Source organism: Cyprinodon tularosa, unplaced genomic scaffold (genome assembly GCF_016077235.1).
Source record: "Cyprinodon tularosa strain WSP-4 unplaced genomic scaffold, ASM1607723v1 ctg670, whole genome shotgun sequence".
Classification (NCBI taxonomy): Eukaryota; Metazoa; Chordata; class Actinopteri; order Cyprinodontiformes; family Cyprinodontidae; genus Cyprinodon; species Cyprinodon tularosa.
This window is the reverse complement of record NW_024039419.1, coordinates 215,721-235,770: the sequence shown is the minus strand read 5'-3', so window position 1 is coordinate 235,770 and position 20,050 is coordinate 215,721. Positions and strand designations below refer to the sequence as shown.

Here is a 20,050-nt window from a genome sequence, read left to right as displayed (position 1 = left end):
GCCAAGAGGTGCTTCAGTCAATCTGCTGTAGCCGCTGAGATCCACAGCTTGGGTGGAACAGTTAGATCACAGGGTAGCTATTAGTTTTACACTCCATATATTTAGGAAGAAGAAAGAACCTCATTAGATGTTAGATTCTGCTTAAAATTTGTCAAAAGTTATGTAAGGAACACATAGTGTGGAGAAAAGGCCCTCTGGTCAAATTAGACTTTTTTTTTTTCCTTTACAATCTCTCATTCATTACTCTGGGCTGTAGGGAAGCCTTTCATGAAAAGGCCTGAGAATTGTTTGATTGGTTTGTCTGTCAGCAGGACAGTGACCCAAAACATCGAGCCAGTAGTACAATTTAAATCTAAATAGCAGTGGCCAACTCTAGCTTTAAAAAGAAATGATCTCACATTTTGTTTCCAATCTAACCTGACCACTTCCTGTAGCTGAATTAGCTCCTTAACTTGTGATCTTGTTCTGCAGAAGGTTGAAATACCATTCACTGATACATTAGCGTAAGACCAGTAACTCATCTAAAACATGCAAAAAAAGCAGGCATCTGACAAATGTTGTCGCTCTTGGTTTAAATGTACAGGTAGACTGATGTTAGGACGGTCCAGTCAAAGTCCAGAATTAAATCCAATAAAATAAAAAAATAAAAACTCAAAAATGAAAGCTCTAGACTTTCATTCTTGGGGTAAAGCAGGTGTGAAAAGATATGCAACCGTAACTGAACACAAAGGTGGTTTCAAAAAGTATTGAACTGGGCTGTAATACTTGAAGGTAATAAACATTGTCTTGCTAAAAATGTTTGAAAACATTTAAGGGGGTGTAATGATTTTTAGGCACTGTTGAATGTTCAACTTACCGGTAATAAAATATTTTTTAAACATTATAATTGATAATAAGTTTCCTCTGAATCTAACATATATTTCCTAACTAAAAGCACATTTTCTCATCTTATGACAAATCATTGCCACATTAGGCTGTTCTCATCAATTTGTAAAGTAATTAATAAGCTAGAAAGCAATGGACAGACTATTTTGAGAGCAATAAAAAACAACAAAATACAAAATTGGGTTTACAAAGCACCTGATTTGGTTTCAGTTGTATTCAAGGTTAGTTTGACTTAGACAGGTTGTTGCTGGCGTTTCAGCTTTTCAAAGGTGAAATAATCTTCGACTAATACGAAATGAAAGCAGAGGAAGCTGCTGAGACTGAAAAACTGTGTAGGTGTGCCTCTGTCGCACACACAAAGTACACTGCAGGTGGTAGTTGAAGGCCTAGGTGTGTGGAAACTGTCATATGACCACCGTTCTGTTTCCTGTGGAAGGATTTATGTTTTCTGTGCAAGCTGTGGTTTTTATTGAGCAGTTCTAGGAAACTGAGACCCCTATTGTGACCGTGTGCTGAAATCCTTCTTCTCTATTTAAAATTGTTAGGGTGTTTCAGTAACTGTATTGAACTTAATTTAATTACAGTTTTTTGCTGTAAAAGTTTCTATTTAATCAAACCGCATGATGATGAAATAATTTTAAAACAATCATTTATATTAGTTAATAGATTTTTTGAAAATTACTGATCATGTATATTTTCTGTGTACGTTTGTTTTCCAGATAAAGCCATGAAAGTTTTATTGTCTTGTTTGAACAGTAAAGAGTTAGAAACCTGCTGTATAGGAGCTTCTGCACTGTGGGCTTTACTGCACAACAATCAGAGGGTACAAACACTAACACACACTCACACTCAGATTAAGGTTTGATTTGATGTTTTCAACACAAGCTAAGAACGTAACATATTTATTTTCTTTGTGTTTTTGTTTTTTCTCTTGTAAGGCGAAGGCTGCCCTGAAATGTCCATCCGTTCGATTAAAAATCCAGGAGGCCCTCTCCATCTTCAAGCAAGGCATGCAATGTTCTCACTTTAAAAACACCAAGCATCTCGGTTTCCACACACATGTTCAATGAACAGCCCTTCCATATTTTAGAAATTGGATGTTTTCATTTGAGTCCCTAATGAAAAGTTTAAATTAAGTGCTTATCTGATTTTAAATTACAACATGAAAACATGAAAGCCTTTTTGTGGTTTAAACAGGAATATTAATTCAAATTTGTCTTAAATCCCCCTTTCCAATTTCTATATGATTGTATTTTTTTTTTTTTACAAAAGAAAAAAATTAAAAATTCCCCCATTTCCTCCTACTAGACATGTAATTCTGTCACCATCCTGTAAGTAGGAGGCACTATTCCTCATGCACACCTTAAATCTAGTGAAAGAAAAACCCACAATGTTAAAAGAAATAGCTTGAATCTGACAAAAGTAATAATGAATAAATACAAATTCATGAAAATGAACGCATGAAAGTCTGAGATTGCTTTTCAACCATGCTTCAATAGAATAAAAAAAATCTTTAGAAACAGGTCTGGACAACAAATAATGGTACCCCCTAGAAAAGAATGAAAATAATGTGACCAAAGTAACATGGTAAGTCATGATGTGTCTACTCATTAGCATCACAGAAGTCTACAATCTTTTATTCAGACCAGAAAAATGAAAGAGTTGTCTCAGCAGATTAGAAAGAAAATCATAGACACATATTAAAGGTAAAGGCTATAAGACCTTGATGTTCCTGTGACTACAGCTGCAAATATCATACAGAAATGTAAGAACAATGGGATTGTAGCCGACCTCCCTGGGTGTATCTGCAGGAGGAAGATTGACAAATCAGATACAGATAATATGAATGAAAACAAGAGTCCAGAAAAACTTTTTAAGAAATGAAGGTTAAACTTCAAGCTGAAGGAACATCAGTGTAAGATCACACCATCTGTAGTTTCAGCCAAAATTGACTTTTATTTTCATAGAACTTTTACTTATCAGTATTTTTTGTTAGATTCAAGTTATTTCTTGTACTATTGTAGCTTCTTCTTTCATTAAATGAGAGGTACCAAGAATTTTGTCCATGTGTTTATGGGCAGTGATGTTATGTGTAAGTATGTTGCATGTTAGCGCAAGCTAAGGTATCAGATAATGAAAAAATTATTAGTTTTTTTTTTCTTATTTAGGTCTATAATAAAACACAACTTAAATTACAGCTAATTAAGGTTATTCTTTACTTAACATACAATGGAGACACGGCGGTGGCGCAGGAATAAAAGCACACAACCAATGAATGAAGGTCTTACTTAGTCCTCAATGCAGCTTCATAGGTTAAAATCTTGACCTTTGTCCCATGTCTTCCAGCTGCTCTCCCATGTCAAAAAATATTGGCACATCTCAAATCTTTTGTTTTGAAATGACCGTCATGTAACCACTTTTTTTTTATGTAATTAGTTTTCTGGTCTGTTTTTAATATTTTTTATTCTGTTTTATAGATGCAGAGAAGAAGCAGGAACCTTTGGGTTCCCACCTGCAGAAGTGCCTGGATCATATTTCACAGTTGCTAAACAGTTGATCGAAATAGACTTTTTTGTTTGTGTAGTTTTTCATCATGTTTTGTTATTTATCAGCTGGCATTTGGTTATTAAAGTTAGGTCGACCTTTTTTTCTGTGCATGGTCTCGTCTTTCAGAAACTGGGTACATGTGGCTTCAAACTCTTCCTTTGTGGTTGAATTGATATTCTGCAGCTGATCCAAACCAAACCACCGCTGTTTCTTTTAAATCAATAGCAGAAAAACATTATTAGATGATAGAACCTCACATTTTAAGGAAACACAAATATTTAGGATTAAGATTAAAACTGAAGCGACCTGTTATTGATGTAGTCATGCTTATTACATTTATGTTATGTGTAACTGATCAGAGAAGGAGTTTTACATGTTATTTTCATGGAGGACAAACTTCATTAGAAACCCCAACATAAAGGATGATGTCGTAGGTTTGCCATCCAATCCCAGTGATAAAGAGGCCCTCTGTTTGGAGCCAGCCAACAGTGGAACACCATGAATTGTGCCCCTGTTACTTAAGTGCCTCTCTGTAAGCAGCGATGGAGGAAGTGCAGCTCAGGCGCCTCTGCACTCGTCTCATCAATGCCACTTTCATTCTCCTTCGGTGGGGCAACATGGAGGCTGTACAAAAGGACTACTGGTACTTCGTGGTGCTCCTCTTCCTCCCTTTTCTTAAAGGTATCGACTTTTGGCATATATTTATAACTGTATGGATGTATTTTTTTTATAAATAATCCTTTTTTTTTTAGTATTTCTTCTTTTTTTTGTAAAAAACTTTGAACATTAAAGCAAAGTCTTATTGTCTTTTGTTTATTTAAAAACATTCAGTCTTTATATGTGATGTCGCATTTTTGTATTTGAAAGCTAAATACGGTACAATAAAAATCCTTTATTTTATACAGTAGATTGAATTAAAGCATTCTTAATTCTAAACTTTAAATATCTCTCAGTTTAAAATCTGCTCTCATTCATTCATCTCAGTCATTTAAATGTTAGATTAAAAACAAGTCTGGAGGCTTTACTTTCACACCTGTAGGTTATGTTTGTACATAGATATTTAAATTAGTCTGTTAAGGACAAGCTTTGATGCGATCCAAGTTAAGGAAGTTCAGCAAACTCCCTTTTTTTGCATTATTTTGTTGGAATGGAAACCTCTAGACAATTCCCTTAAAAGAACTACAGATAAACATTTTTGTTTTTATAGATTTCCAAGCCTTTAAAGATTTTTAGAACAGATGGAGAGCGTTTGTTTTTTCTACTATATATTCTGCGTCACTTTTTACTGCTTTATTATACAGCTTGCTTTAAAAACTGATCAGCTGAATCACTTAAATACAAATCAATGAATTTCTTTACCAAAACCATATTTGTTCCGTCTTTTATGCTGTCCTGCCACAAAATGACCTGGAAGCACTGTCAGCTGCAGTGCTTCAGATGTCTAAATCTAGTCTTTCTTTGATTATATCGCTTAACTTTGTAGACAATAAATATCAGTAGGACTTCGTATCAAAAGAACTTTTCAGTAAGTGAGCTTTAGGCATATCAACAATCCCTTTAATTCTCTGGAACTTCCAGGAGTGATGGAGCAGGGCTGGGGTTTCCACCAGTGCAGAGCTTACTTAGGAATGGCTGCAGTCAGGTACAACAATTTCTATACACATAATTAAGCGTAGACTTTTGGAGGTTGGCCTGGCAGGAAACGAGCAATCTTTGTCCAAGAAAAACATCGGGCGGTGAGATGTCAGCTTATGAAATTACTATCTGGAGAAAAAAAATGAAAGCTACAATACCAAAAGTAAATCATATTTGAGTTGTTGTTAGAAATTAAAGTATTGGGATTACTCAAAACTAATTCTTAAAAGGATTTTGTCAGTATAAGGGAGGAGATCGTCTGGAGAAAGGTTTCAATGCCAACAACTGAAGAAGCCTTAAATAAGGAATGCTGTCCCTGTCTGTCTCTACATGTTGCATTAGATTAATTTGTTGTTTTTAGCAAAAGCCTACTAAACTTAAGTGTTTCATAGAGATGTTGGTCAACAGGATCTAACAAACGCAAGAAGAAAACATTTTCAGTGACATCTGCAGCATGTTGTATTATGATTAAAATGGTAATGGTAAAACTCTCTAGGTGCTGTCCAGCAGACAAACGGGGAAACAGTACGGCTGGAGGAAGGAATGGTGCTGGATTGCTTGTGTCCCTGGGATGGCCAGCTCAGCATGGTGTCATGGACCAAAGTGCCACAGAAAAATCCCTTTGCTGTTTACAGTCCAAAGCATGGAGTCTCCTTGCATCACCAGTACATAGAGAGGGTAGAGTTCCTCAAGGTGACACCTATGGATGGGAGCATTTCCTTAAAGAATGTCACCCATCAGGATATTGGGCTCTATCACTGTTCTGTCCATACTTTCCCTCATGGATCCTGGACCAGGGACATTTGGGTGGAGGATTTGGGTAAATTCCAAGCTTAGATCTCGTCGTAAAAATAAATATGAATTTTATTTTGATGTTTTAATTTGGAGGATGTTTTCTTCTTGCAGATGAGCCACCAGAAGATAACGTCACTGAGGCCCCGACCCTAGAAACCTTCCAAGTAGACTCACAGCTCGTAGCTGAGCACAGCAGCAACTTGACCATCAGCTGCAATAAACCACAAAACAGTACAGTCTACATGGCTTATTTGGAGAAGCTGATGTTCGGCAAGCGTTGGTTAACTGTCGGGGAGTGTAAGATGGTTGATCAGGGTGTAGAAATCACCGGAATGATGGACTGCACAGAAAGCCTGGATATTAATGTGATTCTGACTAATGTTACATCAGAAGACGACGGTTTCTATCGCTGCTCCTATAAAACCGACAGGGGGATCCAGAACACCATTGTGCAGCTCACAGTAGCTCCTCCAGGTACACAAAGCAACACACAGGATATGATCTCTGATGTCCACAAAGCGAATGAATCTTTTCTGGTGCAAAGTGTGCTGCAACCTATACAGTGAAACAGATACAGTCAGAACTGTGAAAACCACAAACACCTGCTCCAAGTAGTGAAGTGCTTAGAGGAGCTCAAACGTGGTGGAACATACATTTGCTGTTGGTCTGGTTTAGATAAATCTGTCTTAAAAAATATTTTGTGGTCTTTAGATATGGAAAACCCATGTAGAATATCTTTTCCATATATTTCATATTAAATCCATATTTTTCATCTCATCGCAGCTGGATTCAGCCTCTCCGTATACATGATGTATATTTACCTTGGAGCTGGAGCTGCTGGGCTTGTTCTAATCATCTCCTTTCTCATACTTGGGTTGAGGCGCAGGTATAGCTCATAAAGGAAATCTTGTTTTTATACTTGGTCTTTCAGGGTTATAAATTTAACAGTTTATCTGCTAATCATCCCAGGAAAAAAAACCGAAGGAAGGAGTACCGAGTCAAGCTGCACCCCAGTCAGAGACAGGTAGGCATGAGTTTATTCATCCTATCAACTCTTTTCTTTACGCTCGACTCTTTCAAAGCTCTCCCCAACCTTCTCATTAGAAATGCGCTGAACTACAAAGCTGTTCGACTTTACAACTAACGTTTCAGCTGCACACCCAATCTTAACACCATCCTCAGTGGTGCAGTCTGAAGTGAGCCTTTGTTAGAGTGTTTAAAAAAAAAAAAAGTTTGGTTAATTTAACCACACGGGAATAATAGTGTTGTGTGCATTTGTTTTCAGCCCCTTGAATGCCTGTACTTACCCCGCTGGTGCAGATAAATATATTTTATTCAATGTAAAGTTCTTTTGCCTTCAGTAAAGAGATCATAATTCTCTGTTCCTGTACAAAATGCTCAAATAAAGTAAAACGGACTGCCTTAGAAAGTCCCCAAGTAACAAAAAGGAGACAATAGATAGGTGTTTACCATCATGCTGAATGGATGCTGCAAAAATTAAAATCTAAGTAAGTCAGTTTTTCTTAACATAAGTGTATTTTGTCTTGATTTCAGCAGGTAAGTAAGACACTTTGCTAATGAAATAAGACAATTTACATTTAAAATAAAAAAACAACAACTGCAGTCTCTTATTTAGAATAAATAATGTCTAATTAAAGGTAAAAATACTCATTCCATTAACAGATCATCTTATTCCCCTACTTAAATTAAAAGTAAATACACTTTTCTTAAGATATTTTTACTCATTTTTAGATTATTTTTTGCTTTGATATGTTCTTCCTCACAATCAGGAAAGCTGATCAGAGCTTGTTAGGAGATGGATGGAGTTCAATACAGGAAAATATGGGGTGGAAAACATCTATCAGAGTCTGGAAATGATTTGAAGACCCTTCAGAATCTTAAAGGTATAGTGGAGGATGTTGTCTTCAGGGTGGATCATCAACATAAGTGGTCCTCCTAATTGTCAATCATTCTAGTGATATGTTTATGTAAGGCCGTCCTATGTGCTCGTCTACATTTTTCACTTCTCACTTACTGGTGGTGAGTCTGATATAGTGGAAAAATTGCAAATCTTCTTTTTTTGGGCTCTCACATGCGTTTAATAGGTGTTCCCTCTCGGGAGCGGGTAGAGAATTATGCAAGTGTTTTTGTTTTTTTGAAAGGGGGCGGGTCTTTTCAAAAAATTTGCGAAAATCCTCCACTATACCTTTAACAAACAGCCAGCGCTACAACTGAATAGTTTAGATCAGAAAATAAACGTTAAATTGGGATGATCTGGACCAAAATCTGTGAATTTGGGTTGAGACTCCACAATTGCTATCTCTAATGTGACTGAGCTTCAGCAATGTTTCAAAGATGAATAGATAACACCCCTCCCCTAAAAAATTAATAAAAATGCCCTTATAGCAACAAAAGATGGTTCTACAAGTCTTTATCAAACCGGCTAAATATCGATGCAGGCCGCTTTCTTCAGATGTTATCAGTTTTAGTACAAATCTTTAAGTCTGACACTAAATTGAGGAACATGTATACATTTGCATAGTATTCTTCTTTTTACCCATTAACTGCACTGCTGGTATAAAAAATAACAACAACAAAAAAACAAGCATGTTCTGTCTAACATCTTAAACTCTACTAACATCAACTACCTCCTCACAGCCAAACATCTATGAGAACATCCCTCTGTGTCCCAGGATTGTGAAGAAGTCCAGACAGACTAAAAGCTTCCCCATCTATGCCAACCTGCCGGCCGCTCGCTCGCTCCAAACCACACATCAACCTCGGGACAAAAAAAGGAGAGGCTTGCTGTAACTCATGTTGCTTTCCCTACATCTGTCAGTGCGCTCTTAGCTATTCACACTCCATTCACTGTACATCAGAGCGAGGATAAATAAATGTCAGCAAGCGCAGACTGTAATTATCCATTTGAGTTTTTAATCAGATGCAGGGATCCACACCGGCACTGTTTAATATTCACACGGCGGTTTGAAATGAGTTAACAAGCCGGTGCTCATCTCAGAGTCAGAAAGCTGACGGGGGCTGTTTGGGACCAGCCTTGCTTCCCCCTAATTAAATGTACTATGTAATTATTGTTGAGGGGATGTTTGCTTTTTCCACAAAACAATATTTGACAGTAACCATCACGCAGAGGAGAAAGACAAAAGCCTGTCTAATCATTCTTTTCTCTTCCCTAACCCCCTTCAAGTAAAGCGATTGACAAAAGCCTGTGTAATTGCCCTCTTTTCACTTTCATCCCTCCTGGTTTCCATTCAAAGCTTGACAATAGTGTCTAATCATCTAACGGAGAAGAAAAGCAGTCGCTCAGCAATGTACCGTCACTTGAGACTTCTGCTTTTCTCCCCAACAGGCTTTCTGACTCTCTTCTAGTTACAGCATGCCCTCAGACTGAAAGCTGAACTCTAATTAACAAATCCTGGGCTGCAGTTTATATCTTTTACTCTCTCTGACTTCTTTTTGATGAATATACACAGTTTTTTTTTTTTTTTACCTCCTTTGCTTTTTCAAAACATAAAGATGAACTGTCGAATGTTTTTCCCCTTTTGTATTTGTTCCTTTTTTTTCCCTTCATGAGTTTGCTTTTGTAAATCAATATTTGCGGTTTTATGGCAGCTACTGTGAAATTAAACTCTGTGCTGTTTGTGTAATTTGATTCATTTATCTCCATAGAGATGGAGGCAGAGGCAGTAATGGATAAGAGGGCTATTCCGCTAGGATACAAGACAAATGTGGAACAGAAAGGGACATTACAGTTTGGGGTTCATGGGTTGTGTTTTTTTGTTTTTTTCTCTTTGCAACCTTTGTAAAGAAACTGTAAAAGTACATTTGATTGTGAGGATACTTGAGAATCTCTGTCCTGCAAGCTGTATTGAAACTGATATTTATGACTGATAAAGACTCCCTATGACAAATATAAAACCATGTCTGTGTCTCTCTGTTGCGGTGTGGGAGTGTGTGAAAAAAAAATCCCTCATGGTTAAAAAAAACAAAACAAAAAAAACAGGCGGCATTCAGAAGAAACCTTAAACCATCAGGTTAACAAAACTTCTTAGCATTGGATAGAAAATTGTATATTTTTCCTTTTTATATTTGTGCAGATTATTATTTTTTAATATCTCAATTTAAAATTCATTTATTTAAAAAATAGGCCAGTTTTTGGTAGAGTGTGAGAAAAAAAATCAATCCAAAGAGAAATGAAAAATAAACAGAAACTGCAAAAATAACATAATATACAGTTACACTCTTTACATTACCGTCATAAGGCTCCAAACTGTTACTTCGATACTTTTTGAACAGGATCTACATGTATACTTTTCTCTAAATATAGTTCATATGGAAAATAAAATTTTAATTAATGCTCCAAATTATGAAGTGAATCCTTACTTTGTCCATAAATGTACAAATAGAAATAAGAAATGGTAGATTTGACCATTTTTTTTATTTTCTCAAAGTAAATGCAAAAGATTTTGAACTAAAACATAAAGTTTAAGATAAGTTTTGTGCCCCTAACAAAGTTTTATTTAGGAGGAATGAGGGCTTGTGTGCCCATCTTCCTAATCCTAACTAAAAACAACACTGGTTTACTACCTTACTTCCTTTTCATAAAAGTATTCCAAGCATTGGACTAAGTGGGTTTATTTTTTTCTTCCTATATTCAAATACAAAAGCCTTAAACAATATGCTTATGATATCAACATTCAATTTATTCCTCTTATGTTCTTCAAAAACATTACATATGTACAGTTGTCAAAATTGCAGTCCTACACCAGTGTAATCAAAGTGCTATTGACAGATAAACTCAGAAAAGACAAAACATAGGGACATCTCTACAAACAAGTGCATACATTAAACAAACTGGCAGATGAGCACAATCAGCTGGAGCATTAATCCAGTTCATTCAGTGAGAGTGGCCCCAAGCAGAGGACTATGTCACATACATTTTACCACACTGCAGCTAAAACATGACAACTACCTCAGAGCTGTGGCTTTCAACACGTCTCTATGAGGTGAAATGCTTTTCAGAGAATAAATAAAATCAATAGTTGTAAAAGCAGGGAAAAGATAAAATGTGCTTGTAATTCTCCAGGTAACTGAGGAGGAAATTTGTAGAAATAAAACATCAGCAACAAAAGAAAGGCAACTTAGAAAAGGCTGCTTGGCAGCCTAAATTGATTGTCAATGAAAATCATTTTATTTTTAACCACTTTACTGAACAAAGCAGGGGAAATATTTTCCACTTATGTACGTCATGTAGCCATAAGAAGGATACAGAAAAGCTTTTTTAAAGTGGTTTCTATGGTTTGAAAAAAAAAACATTCTTTTTAATGTAACATCAGATAAATAGTTTGTGAGCAGAGTCCTGCTGTTTGGAGTTTAGTGCAGCTCTTCCCCATCCTTTGCTGCACACTACTGGTCAGCTGGCTTAACAAAGGCCTTTTAGGTAGTTTGTTTCTTATTGTGAGAATGACAGCTAAGGTGTGGAAACTAAATAAGTGCTGGCCATCATCTTTTTTAAGGTGATACAGTTGGCTTGATGGTATAAATAAAATCAGTTACATGACATCTTTTTTCACGTTTTTTTGTGATGCAAATTTTCTTCCTATAGCTTATCAGGAGAATCTCATCCCAGCCCCCCGTCTAACCTCCTGGAAGGTTCTGCTGATAGAGGGCAGAGAGCAGTAAATGTAATCCTATTCAGGTAGCATATTTCCAGAGTATTCAACAACTACTAAAGTAATTTTCTGTTTATATAGAACAAACTAAGGTTAAAATTGCAAACTTGGAACCAAAACCCTGCTTTGGTTGGATGTTGCCATCTGTAGTCAGCATTTAAAGGCACTAGGGTCTTTCTCTTCATGTGGAGTCATGTTTTTTTTTTTAAAGATACATTTGATTCATGCAACAGAATAAGGAGACACAATATTCTCATTACTGTATTTTAGCTACGCTTCTAATGTTCCTTCTTGCTATCCCATTTCGCTACGGACACAGAAAACATGATGCCACTCTCAGAAACAGTTTACCAACATTTTAGGCAATACATTTTAGCTAAAACTAGGGAAGAATACTAATCTGTTTGTGAACCATAAAAGAGACAAAACCACTGTGCTTTATAATAACTGGAGACAGAGCATCAGCTTGTGCTGAAACTAGACCAATAAACATCAGCAACAAGGTGGCTGCCATTGTTTCAGTTGGTTTATACATTTAGACTGTCTAAAGATATAAAGTTCTCAATCTTTAAGACAATGGCTTTGAGGGTTATCTATTTGTTTTTTTAATACCAACCCAGGAGTTACACTGAGTACCAATCTGTTTTTTGTTTTTTTCTGGTAAGATTTTTATTTTATTTTTTTCATAAATCTAAGTTGGTCCGTCCACATGGGGCCCACTTAATCGTGAGCTGTGGAAGTTAAATGCAGCAACCTATTTACTTGACTCCAAACTTTGATTTGGATAAATCAAAGGTGTTTCTCATTTATGTGAAACTCTGGATGGAAGCTCTTCTTTTTTCATACTGTATATGGTCACTTTGGCCATAAAACAGCACAGCTCTGCATGGTATTTTGTGTGCATTAACAGCACGGAACATCTTGTTTCACAAAGACTAAAAGATGGTACATATATGACTGACTAAATGTCAAATAAATAATAAATAACTTCTAAAAAACAGTCTAAATAAGAACATTTTCCTACTGCTGATGTGACTTGCAGGCATTTTAAATGCTAATGTCTGTAATAGTCCTTTTGCCCTGACTTTCCGACTCCTATTGCCAACTATCAGGGCACTCCTGCTGAAATATCCTATTTGTATGGGAAAAATTAGAAATGCTACGCACAAGTTCCCAAAACTAGTTAAGGCTTTCAGAGTATTTGGTGGGCTCTCTTAATCTAGACTGTTCTCTGCAGAGGCCATTAAACTAAATCAGACTGTTAAATTAGTCGAGTTTACAGACCAGAAAAACTCAGACTCATTATGCCTTTCTTTAAGCAAGCCTTTCAGCCCCTCCAGTATCTTCCAGCAAAGAGAAACCCTGCTGCTGCTCAAGTGCTGTTACTATGTTTAGATCGCTGCAATTGGTAAAGACTCAGCTGCAATGAGCATTGCTATGAAATTAACACTAAATCCTCAGTGCTTAACTCCATCCAACCATACATTTTCTCTCGCTTAGTCCTTGTCAGGGTTGCAGTGGCTATCTCCAGCAGTCTATGGCCGAGAGGCGAGGTACACCCTGAACAGGTCGCTAGTCTGTCGCAGGACAACACAGAGACACACAACCATGCACAAACACTCACACCTAAGGACAGTTTAGAGAAGCCAATTAACCTAAAAGTTATGTTTTTTGATTATAGGAGGAAGTCTGAGTACCAAGAGAGAACCCGCACATGCACGGGGAGAACATGCAAACTCCATGCAGAAAGACCCCGGGCCAGGAATAGAACCCAGAACCTTCTTGCTGCAGGGCTGCCCACTGTTCCACCGTGAAGCCTGTGTTTAAATTCTCCAAGTGTGGAGAAAAAAAAAAAAAAAAAAAGGGGGCATATAACAGACCAGACGTTAACCTTTACAACACATGAAGAGTTCCAATTTAAGGCACTTTGCTTCGACCTCTGATTTCAGGACCATTACAAGCTCTTTTCTATAAACAATGGGGGAAGAAAACGCATCTTAACAATATGCAGCCCTGCCTTGTTAACCAATAATTTCCCTGATAGCAGAAACAGTGGGCACATAAGTCCTGCTGACCGATTGTGTTTCACATGCATTTGGTGCGAGTTCTAATAAATGATCCGATCTACAGCACTGAGACGCCAAAAGACTAACAAGTGTTGTTTGTACCACAGCCCTGTTGGAGCTGCAGGAACAGACGGATTCATAATTGCGGCTTTCTGTCTCTGTCCTGCCTTTCTGTCACTTCATTCTTGGATCAAAGATGTTTTCTGTATTTTGATTTTAACCATCATTTTTGAGGCTTTGACAGTAATGACGGCGAGAGAAAAAGAAAACGTAAGCAAAGAGGTCAGGACAAGGACACTGCAGAGGGTTGGGCCAATCATGAATGGCACAAGGATTTTTCTGCCAGAGCATTTTGAATTGGAGGAGTTAGTTGTGTACAGTAAGTAAAGACATTTCTACAGCTTTCATACTTATTTTGTTTAATTTCCCTTCTATTCTCCAACAAAATGTTTTCCTGAATTTCTAGCTTTTTTATTTATAACACCGTGCTCCTTATAGAGGGAAACTTTTTCCTATTTTTGGCTTTATTACATTATCTGTTTGTTCAACAAACCCTAAAACATCACAAACAAAAAGGGCTTCCCATTTGTATAGAGATGCTACTCCACTGCTTATCTTCCATCTGGCCTTGGATTTTTTTTTTGTGCTTTTTGGGTCTAAACCAAACCCAGTTTAGAACCCTGGTCTTTTTGAGTTTAAATTATTCGTTGGGTTCTCTCATTAATTTAAGCACAAAATCAAACAATTAGTTGGATACATCTAATATTTTCTGAAGTCAGAAGCACAAACCTATGTGACTTTTACTAGCATTGTGATTGACTAGAACAGTGAAGCATCTCTACATCATGACTGCCATATTTTTATCTTAAGAGACATTCAGGGGGATGTTCAACAGGAATTTTCTGCAGTACATTTTTTCATGTAGGCCAAAATAAAAATCCCATAATGTTTCTTTGTTGCAAAACATTTTGAAAACATTAATGTCTTTCTTTTTACTTTACTCCCATGCAAAACTAATTTTATATTTAATATTGAAATTAGAGGGATGGTGAACATGTCACTGCACTCTAAATTGTGATGAGTCAAATCTGCACAAAACAGATCAGTTCAAAATAACATTAAACTCTTAAGATTATTTCTTCGGAAGTTGAAATGATGAAAAAGTCGTGGAAAACCTGGATTTTTCCAAATCAAATGTATTTACTTCTCCCATCCATCCATTTTCAGCTTTAGCCAAGAACAAGTCGGTGCGCAGAAGATCCAGTAGGGAACCTCAGACATCCCGGCTCATTCTGGGCAGACTACCCTGGATGACGGAGTTCCCCGCCTTATCTCCAAGGTTGGGTAAAGCCAACATTTAGAGGAAGCCAAATTTTGACAGCTAATATCCAGCATCTTCTTTCCTTCCATCATCACCTGTTTGCATGGTGATGGACAGAACATAGACCAGTAAATCGAGAGCTTTACTTGTTATTTATTTTTGTCTCAGCTCCCTTTTTAACCACAACAAACCACAGCAGATCTTTACCCCTTTGGGACTAAAAAAAAGCTCTGTGCTTTGCTGACAGGGACCTCAGAATGATTTAACTTAGACATGTTAGGAAACAGCCTGAAATATTTCCTGAACCTCCACAGAACACCCATTTTTGTCATATTTTCCTGCTGAAGAAACATTCTCCATGCTTGTCATTGAGACCAAATGTGAGTTTTATTCCTGGTTTTTATTACCCATCATCCCATCAGGTCGCTTTTACCTTCCTGTTGATGAACAGCTTATCAGTAGATCCTGACAGCAGGAACTTCAGAACAGCTCAGATGTTGTTAAAGTCAATTTGATGTAGTGAAAAGTAATGCCAGCAACTTTAAGCAGAGGCTGCTTTTAATCATCTCTGACACCACTGTCCGCCCCAAAACCCATTTCTGAATGACTTTCTTTTTTTCTTTTTTGCTGGTTGGAACCGATTAGGGAAGTTTAGCTGATTCATCGCTCCACGGACATCAAGCTGTTTTTTGTGTAAGGCATTGATCGATTTCACATTCTAGCGACAAAGCTGATGGGGAGGTGGTTAGTGGGGGAGAAATATGTGTCAAAACTGGTGGAGCTTCTCTTGAAGAGGCTGCTGAGGCAGCAGCTCACTGGATTATGCCTGATGTTATTTTATCAACTTCAGAACAAAAGCTTTTTAAAGCTGTTTTACAGCACATCTTCAGCTGAAAGGGACTTTTTTCTTTACTTCTCTCCAAGTGCTTTGTTTAAAAAAAAAAAGTTTAAAAAGTAGCAGTTCATGCAGAGGTTAAACGAACAATGGCAACATAAAAAACACTTTAAATCACACGTAAGAAGATTTTTGGTGCACTTTTGGGAGCTACTTCTGCAGCGACACTTTAAAATCTGCCTGGATCCTTCTCCCGTTTCTACAGATATATTACATGTATCACTATTCAGGTTGCTGACTCCTCTACAGTGATGGGTTAATGTCCACAGCACTTTAAGCTTCTCTCTGTCATTGAAGCGGTCTGAGGCTGCAACTGGATTCACAGCCACTAGAGGGCGACGGAGCCTCTTCTTGGTGGTGGCTCCTCTCCTCCTGCTCAGACTCATCTGACAGAAAACTGGGGAAGGTCTGTGCTCGGGGGATTAAAGTCATCGAGAGCCCAGCTCCTGTTGGAGAGGAAGAAAAACTCAGTTGATTACATTGAAAATAAATCCCCACTGTTGCTTTTACAAGACCAATATCAGAATAAATAAAATGAATAACTAAAATAAGTTGGGTTTGTACCTCAAGTTTGATTTGCTTATCAGTTCCACAGCTTTATTTCCCTCAGTCAGCCTGTCTGCTGACATCTCTCTGTCCTACTGTCTCCCTCTGCACCTTAATTTAAATGAATTGGACCAATTTGCTCCACAGTTCATATCAGCTAAATGCAGAGAGGGAGTAATGGATACTCGAGGGCAGAGGGCTGCTCTTGTCTAACCGTTAGAGCATTAATAATACATTAGTGTACTGTTTGGAAATGTGCACACAGAGGTGGGTCGAGAATAAAGTGGCCAGCAGGTTGCTGATTGTGCACCAAAACAAGGAGGAAGTGGCTGCTGATCAATATTTCAGAAGGTGCAAAAAAAAAAAAAAAAACAATAACAACAAACAAAACACTCTAATCAACTTTGACCAGGTGATGGTATGCTAACAAAGTCGGACAAAAGAAATAGCTGCACCTCAAAATATTGCAGACTTTTTCAATCAATACACCTGCAGAGGTTAATTGAAGTTTGATTCACGGATGAACATTTTATTATTTTCCCCGCAGAGCTGTGATGGCAAAATTGACCAGAGGATCATTTCCAGAACTTTAAGAAAGTGCTGATCAGATTTGAAGCGAATCAGAACACACTCTGCCTCGCAGGTATTCACACCCTAACGCTTTACGTCGTCACTTAGAGCCACAAACCTCATTGTGCTTTAGTCAGGTTTTAAGTGACAGACCGACACTAAGTGGTGCAAAACTTTGAAGTGGAAGAAAAATTTGACGTTTTTTTTTTTTTTATAAAGATCTAGATATTGTGATTTGGTTTTCAGAACCACCTTTCTCTGCATTTACAGCAAGTTGTTAAAAGTACATCTTATCAGCTGTAAAGAAAGAAGAAAGCATATCGCTTGGAGTAAGATTGTAATTGAATCAATTTTCAAGTATTGTCAGATTCTCAACTGGATTTTGGACTTTGACGAGGTTATTGAATGACATTGATTGATCTAACCGTTCTATGGCAGCTCTGGCTTCATGTTGAGGGTTTTTGTGGTGCTATAAAGTAAACCACCTTTTACAGGTTTTCTTTGTGTTCCGTCTTGTTCATCTCCAACTGTACCTCCATCACCTCTGATCAGCACATCATGCTGCTGCCAACACTTTACCTTATAATGTTCTTTGTATGTTTATTTGATAGTTTTAGTCTCATCTGACCACAGGATCTTATCCCACATGTATGTTACGTTATGACTTATATCACATTTTAAATAGGACTTATTTTGACTTTCTTTTTATGGTTTTGTTCTCTTTGATCAATACTTTTTTACTAATTTAATTATTCTTTAATTGTGATCATATTTTTTCTCTCTCCAGCATATAGGCTAAAAACTTCCAATTTGGTCAGTTCCGCTGGTCTTGTAGGTCTTGCTTTCAATTGTGGCTAACTCTTAGCAACTAGAGCTAGATTTGGAGTGCAGAATTACAGGTTATCCTTTTAACAGACTCTGGTACCTGAGCAATAGGTCACTGCAGCTCCTCCAGATTTACCTCTTGGCTGCTTATCAGATAAATGCTCTCCTTTGCTGTGATTTTAGTTTGTGGGTTGCCATGTCTTGGTGGGGTTCAGAGTTTCGCTGTGTGTTTGGTATCAAATCTTTATAAAGCACCTCTGAATATTTCACTAACAAAATGCATTTACAGTTGAATTAAATTATAGGCAGGTTCAATGCAGTTCGTTACAACAAAATGTATTATATATGGGTATTAACATGACCCAGTCAGGCTGGCAATCAGTGTCAAGTGACAGGGTGTGTATCGGAGCTACAGGGAGAGCTCTAGTTAAAAATAAAAAAAGGAAGCGGCATGTGGGGAAAGGGGTGATATGCACAGAAGGAGAAAGAGAAAGTGAGAATGAAAAACACAGAAAAAGCATTTTCCTGTGTGAGTGGAGGGAATGGATAGTGGGAGGAGGCACAGAGGGGCTGGTGTGGGTGTGAGGATCAGAGCGAAATGGGATGCTCGGCGGCAGGTGAGTCATGCATACACACCTCTGTCTGTTAGTCTTTCCTCTTCACTCCTCCCTGAAATAAAGGAGAAAAACCAAGTTAGAAATGCAGCTCTGTGAAAGGACAGAAAGAAAGAAAAAAAAAAAAACAGGGATGGGAGGTGAGGTGGAAGAATGCTCCCCTCTTCCCTGCAAGTTATATTTAATAGATTGCTGAAACGACTGGTGTTCAACCAGGCATATCCTTTTCACATCTTTGCCAAGACAATCCCTCTCCTCAACCAAGGCCAATTAAGGCTGGAAAAAAAGCACAAGGCAGGGAGCCCAGAGAGGGAGGAGAGGGTGAAGCAGAGCCCATCATCCTCCTCTCAGTCATAAACACTGCTGTCTAGGGACAGACCCCCGATGAGAGCCCTGCTTTTGGACGAGAGACAAACCTGTAGACAAAAACTTGTGAGAAAATAACAAAACCACAGAGAACCAGAGAAGGAAGGACAGAGGGAGGATGTTGGCGTCAGCATCCCTCCTCCTGTGCTCACACTACGAGAAGCAGACAGTGATTTGTCAGTGCCTTTTCATTACCAAGGAAGGTCATGTCATCCTATCTGGCCTGGGGTGGCAGCTGCTGGGCCAGAGCGACAGGACAGGCAGCCAGAACACACACACACACATTAAAGGGAAGAAACAGCAGACCTGGATACATAAGCAGCCATTCATGCATACATGTTGACACACACCTGTCCACACCTTCCTCCTTCCAACTGTAGCTGCCCAGATGGCGGTCCAACAACAGCAGGGAGACTGGATGTACCACAAGCTCCAGATTATGGAAGACAGAAGCTACAGTTCCTTCTTTTATTGGGATTTTATCTGATAGATCAACAAAGAAAACTGCACCATGATGAAATGTAAGACAAGGATTGTTCATTCTGAAGAAAAACATTCCATCCCACAGTATGATGCTGCCACCATTGTGTCGACTATGAAGAGGAAGGCTTAAGGGTTATGGACACATTAATACTGTAAAAACAATCTAAAAATAGATGAAAATGTCTTAAAGTTTGTATTTACCCTTAATTTGAGTATGTAAATCAGATAATCTACCAATAGAATGAGTAGTTTTACCCTTCAAACAAGGACTTGAAATGCAGGTCATGTTTTTTTTTCTAATTTTAAATGTAAATTATCCTTTTCCATATACAAAGTTGCTCACCTTCCTGATCAATTCAAGAAAAATGCACTTTTTCTAAGAAGCAAATGACTTAGATTTCAATTTTTTGTCCGGTGTCCCAATGTGGGACAGCGAAACGTCTTTAAACTTGGAAACAAAGTCCGGTGTATTTTTTTTTTTTTACTTTTTTGGAAATTCTTGTCAGTTGAGACAATTGCTTCTTAAATTAAGCACATTTTTTTTTAATCGAGCAGGTAAGTGAGAAACTGGACTTTGTTTACAAGTTTGAAGATGTTTTGCTTCCTGATGGGAAACGAAACGTCTTCAAACTTGGAAACAAAGTCCAGTGGATTGTTTTTTTAAACTTTTTTTGGAATGACTGACATTCGATGACTGAGAATCTTCACCAGCAAACTGACTAGAACACCTTCTGTGTCTCCAACATGGTAAACTGGAGGTCTTATGGTTCTATTTTAAGTCATTCTCTAGTCTTTTCTGGTCAGGAGTCAGG

The 20,050-nt window shown here is 37.7% G+C and overlaps 3 protein-coding genes across 9 annotated transcripts in view; 2 read left to right on the top strand and 1 right to left on the bottom strand.

The window, feature by feature from the left end:
* rttn (rotatin) overlaps nt 1-3,531 on the top strand; it is a 51,297-nt gene extending 47,766 nt beyond the window's left edge. For 3 of the 4 annotated variants that reach the window (XM_038267349.1, XM_038267350.1, XM_038267351.1), the window contains exons 47-49: nt 1,605-1,708; nt 1,824-1,893; nt 3,363-3,442. In XM_038267349.1, coding sequence (XP_038123277.1) covers nt 1,605-1,708; nt 1,824-1,893; nt 3,363-3,442 — 254 coding nt within the window. Of the gene's footprint in view, nt 1-1,604; nt 1,709-1,823; nt 1,894-3,362 lie in introns of all 4 variants that reach the window. The other variant, XM_038267348.1, reaches the window with a different exon arrangement.
* A 101-nt stretch (nt 3,532-3,632) lies between these two features.
* On the top strand, nt 3,633-9,798 carry cd226 (CD226 molecule). Of its 4 annotated transcripts, none has more exons than XM_038267354.1 (6): nt 3,633-4,113; nt 5,564-5,887; nt 5,974-6,336; nt 6,646-6,748; nt 6,832-6,886; nt 9,550-9,798. In XM_038267354.1, exons 1-6 carry the CDS (start codon nt 3,975-3,977, stop codon nt 9,568-9,570), a joined length of 1,005 nt encoding a protein of 334 aa, XP_038123282.1. In that variant the 5' UTR covers nt 3,633-3,974; the 3' UTR covers nt 9,571-9,798. The 4 variants fall into 4 exon arrangements, with proteins under 4 accessions (XP_038123282.1, XP_038123283.1, XP_038123281.1 ...); XM_038267355.1 differs by having other exon boundaries at nt 9,230-9,798; XM_038267353.1 differs by having other exon boundaries at nt 8,556-9,798.
* Nucleotides 9,799-15,495: 5,697 nt separating this feature from the next.
* The window catches only part of dok6 (docking protein 6), an 86,760-nt gene continuing 82,205 nt past the window's right edge, over nt 15,496-20,050 (bottom strand). Inside the window, exons 8-9 of the mRNA XM_038267357.1 lie at nt 18,412-18,444; nt 15,496-16,280 (exon numbers count right to left, since the gene is read on the bottom strand). Coding sequence (XP_038123285.1) covers nt 16,123-16,280; nt 18,412-18,444 — 191 coding nt within the window. The 3' untranslated portion in view covers nt 15,496-16,122. The remainder of the gene's footprint in view (nt 16,281-18,411; nt 18,445-20,050) is intronic.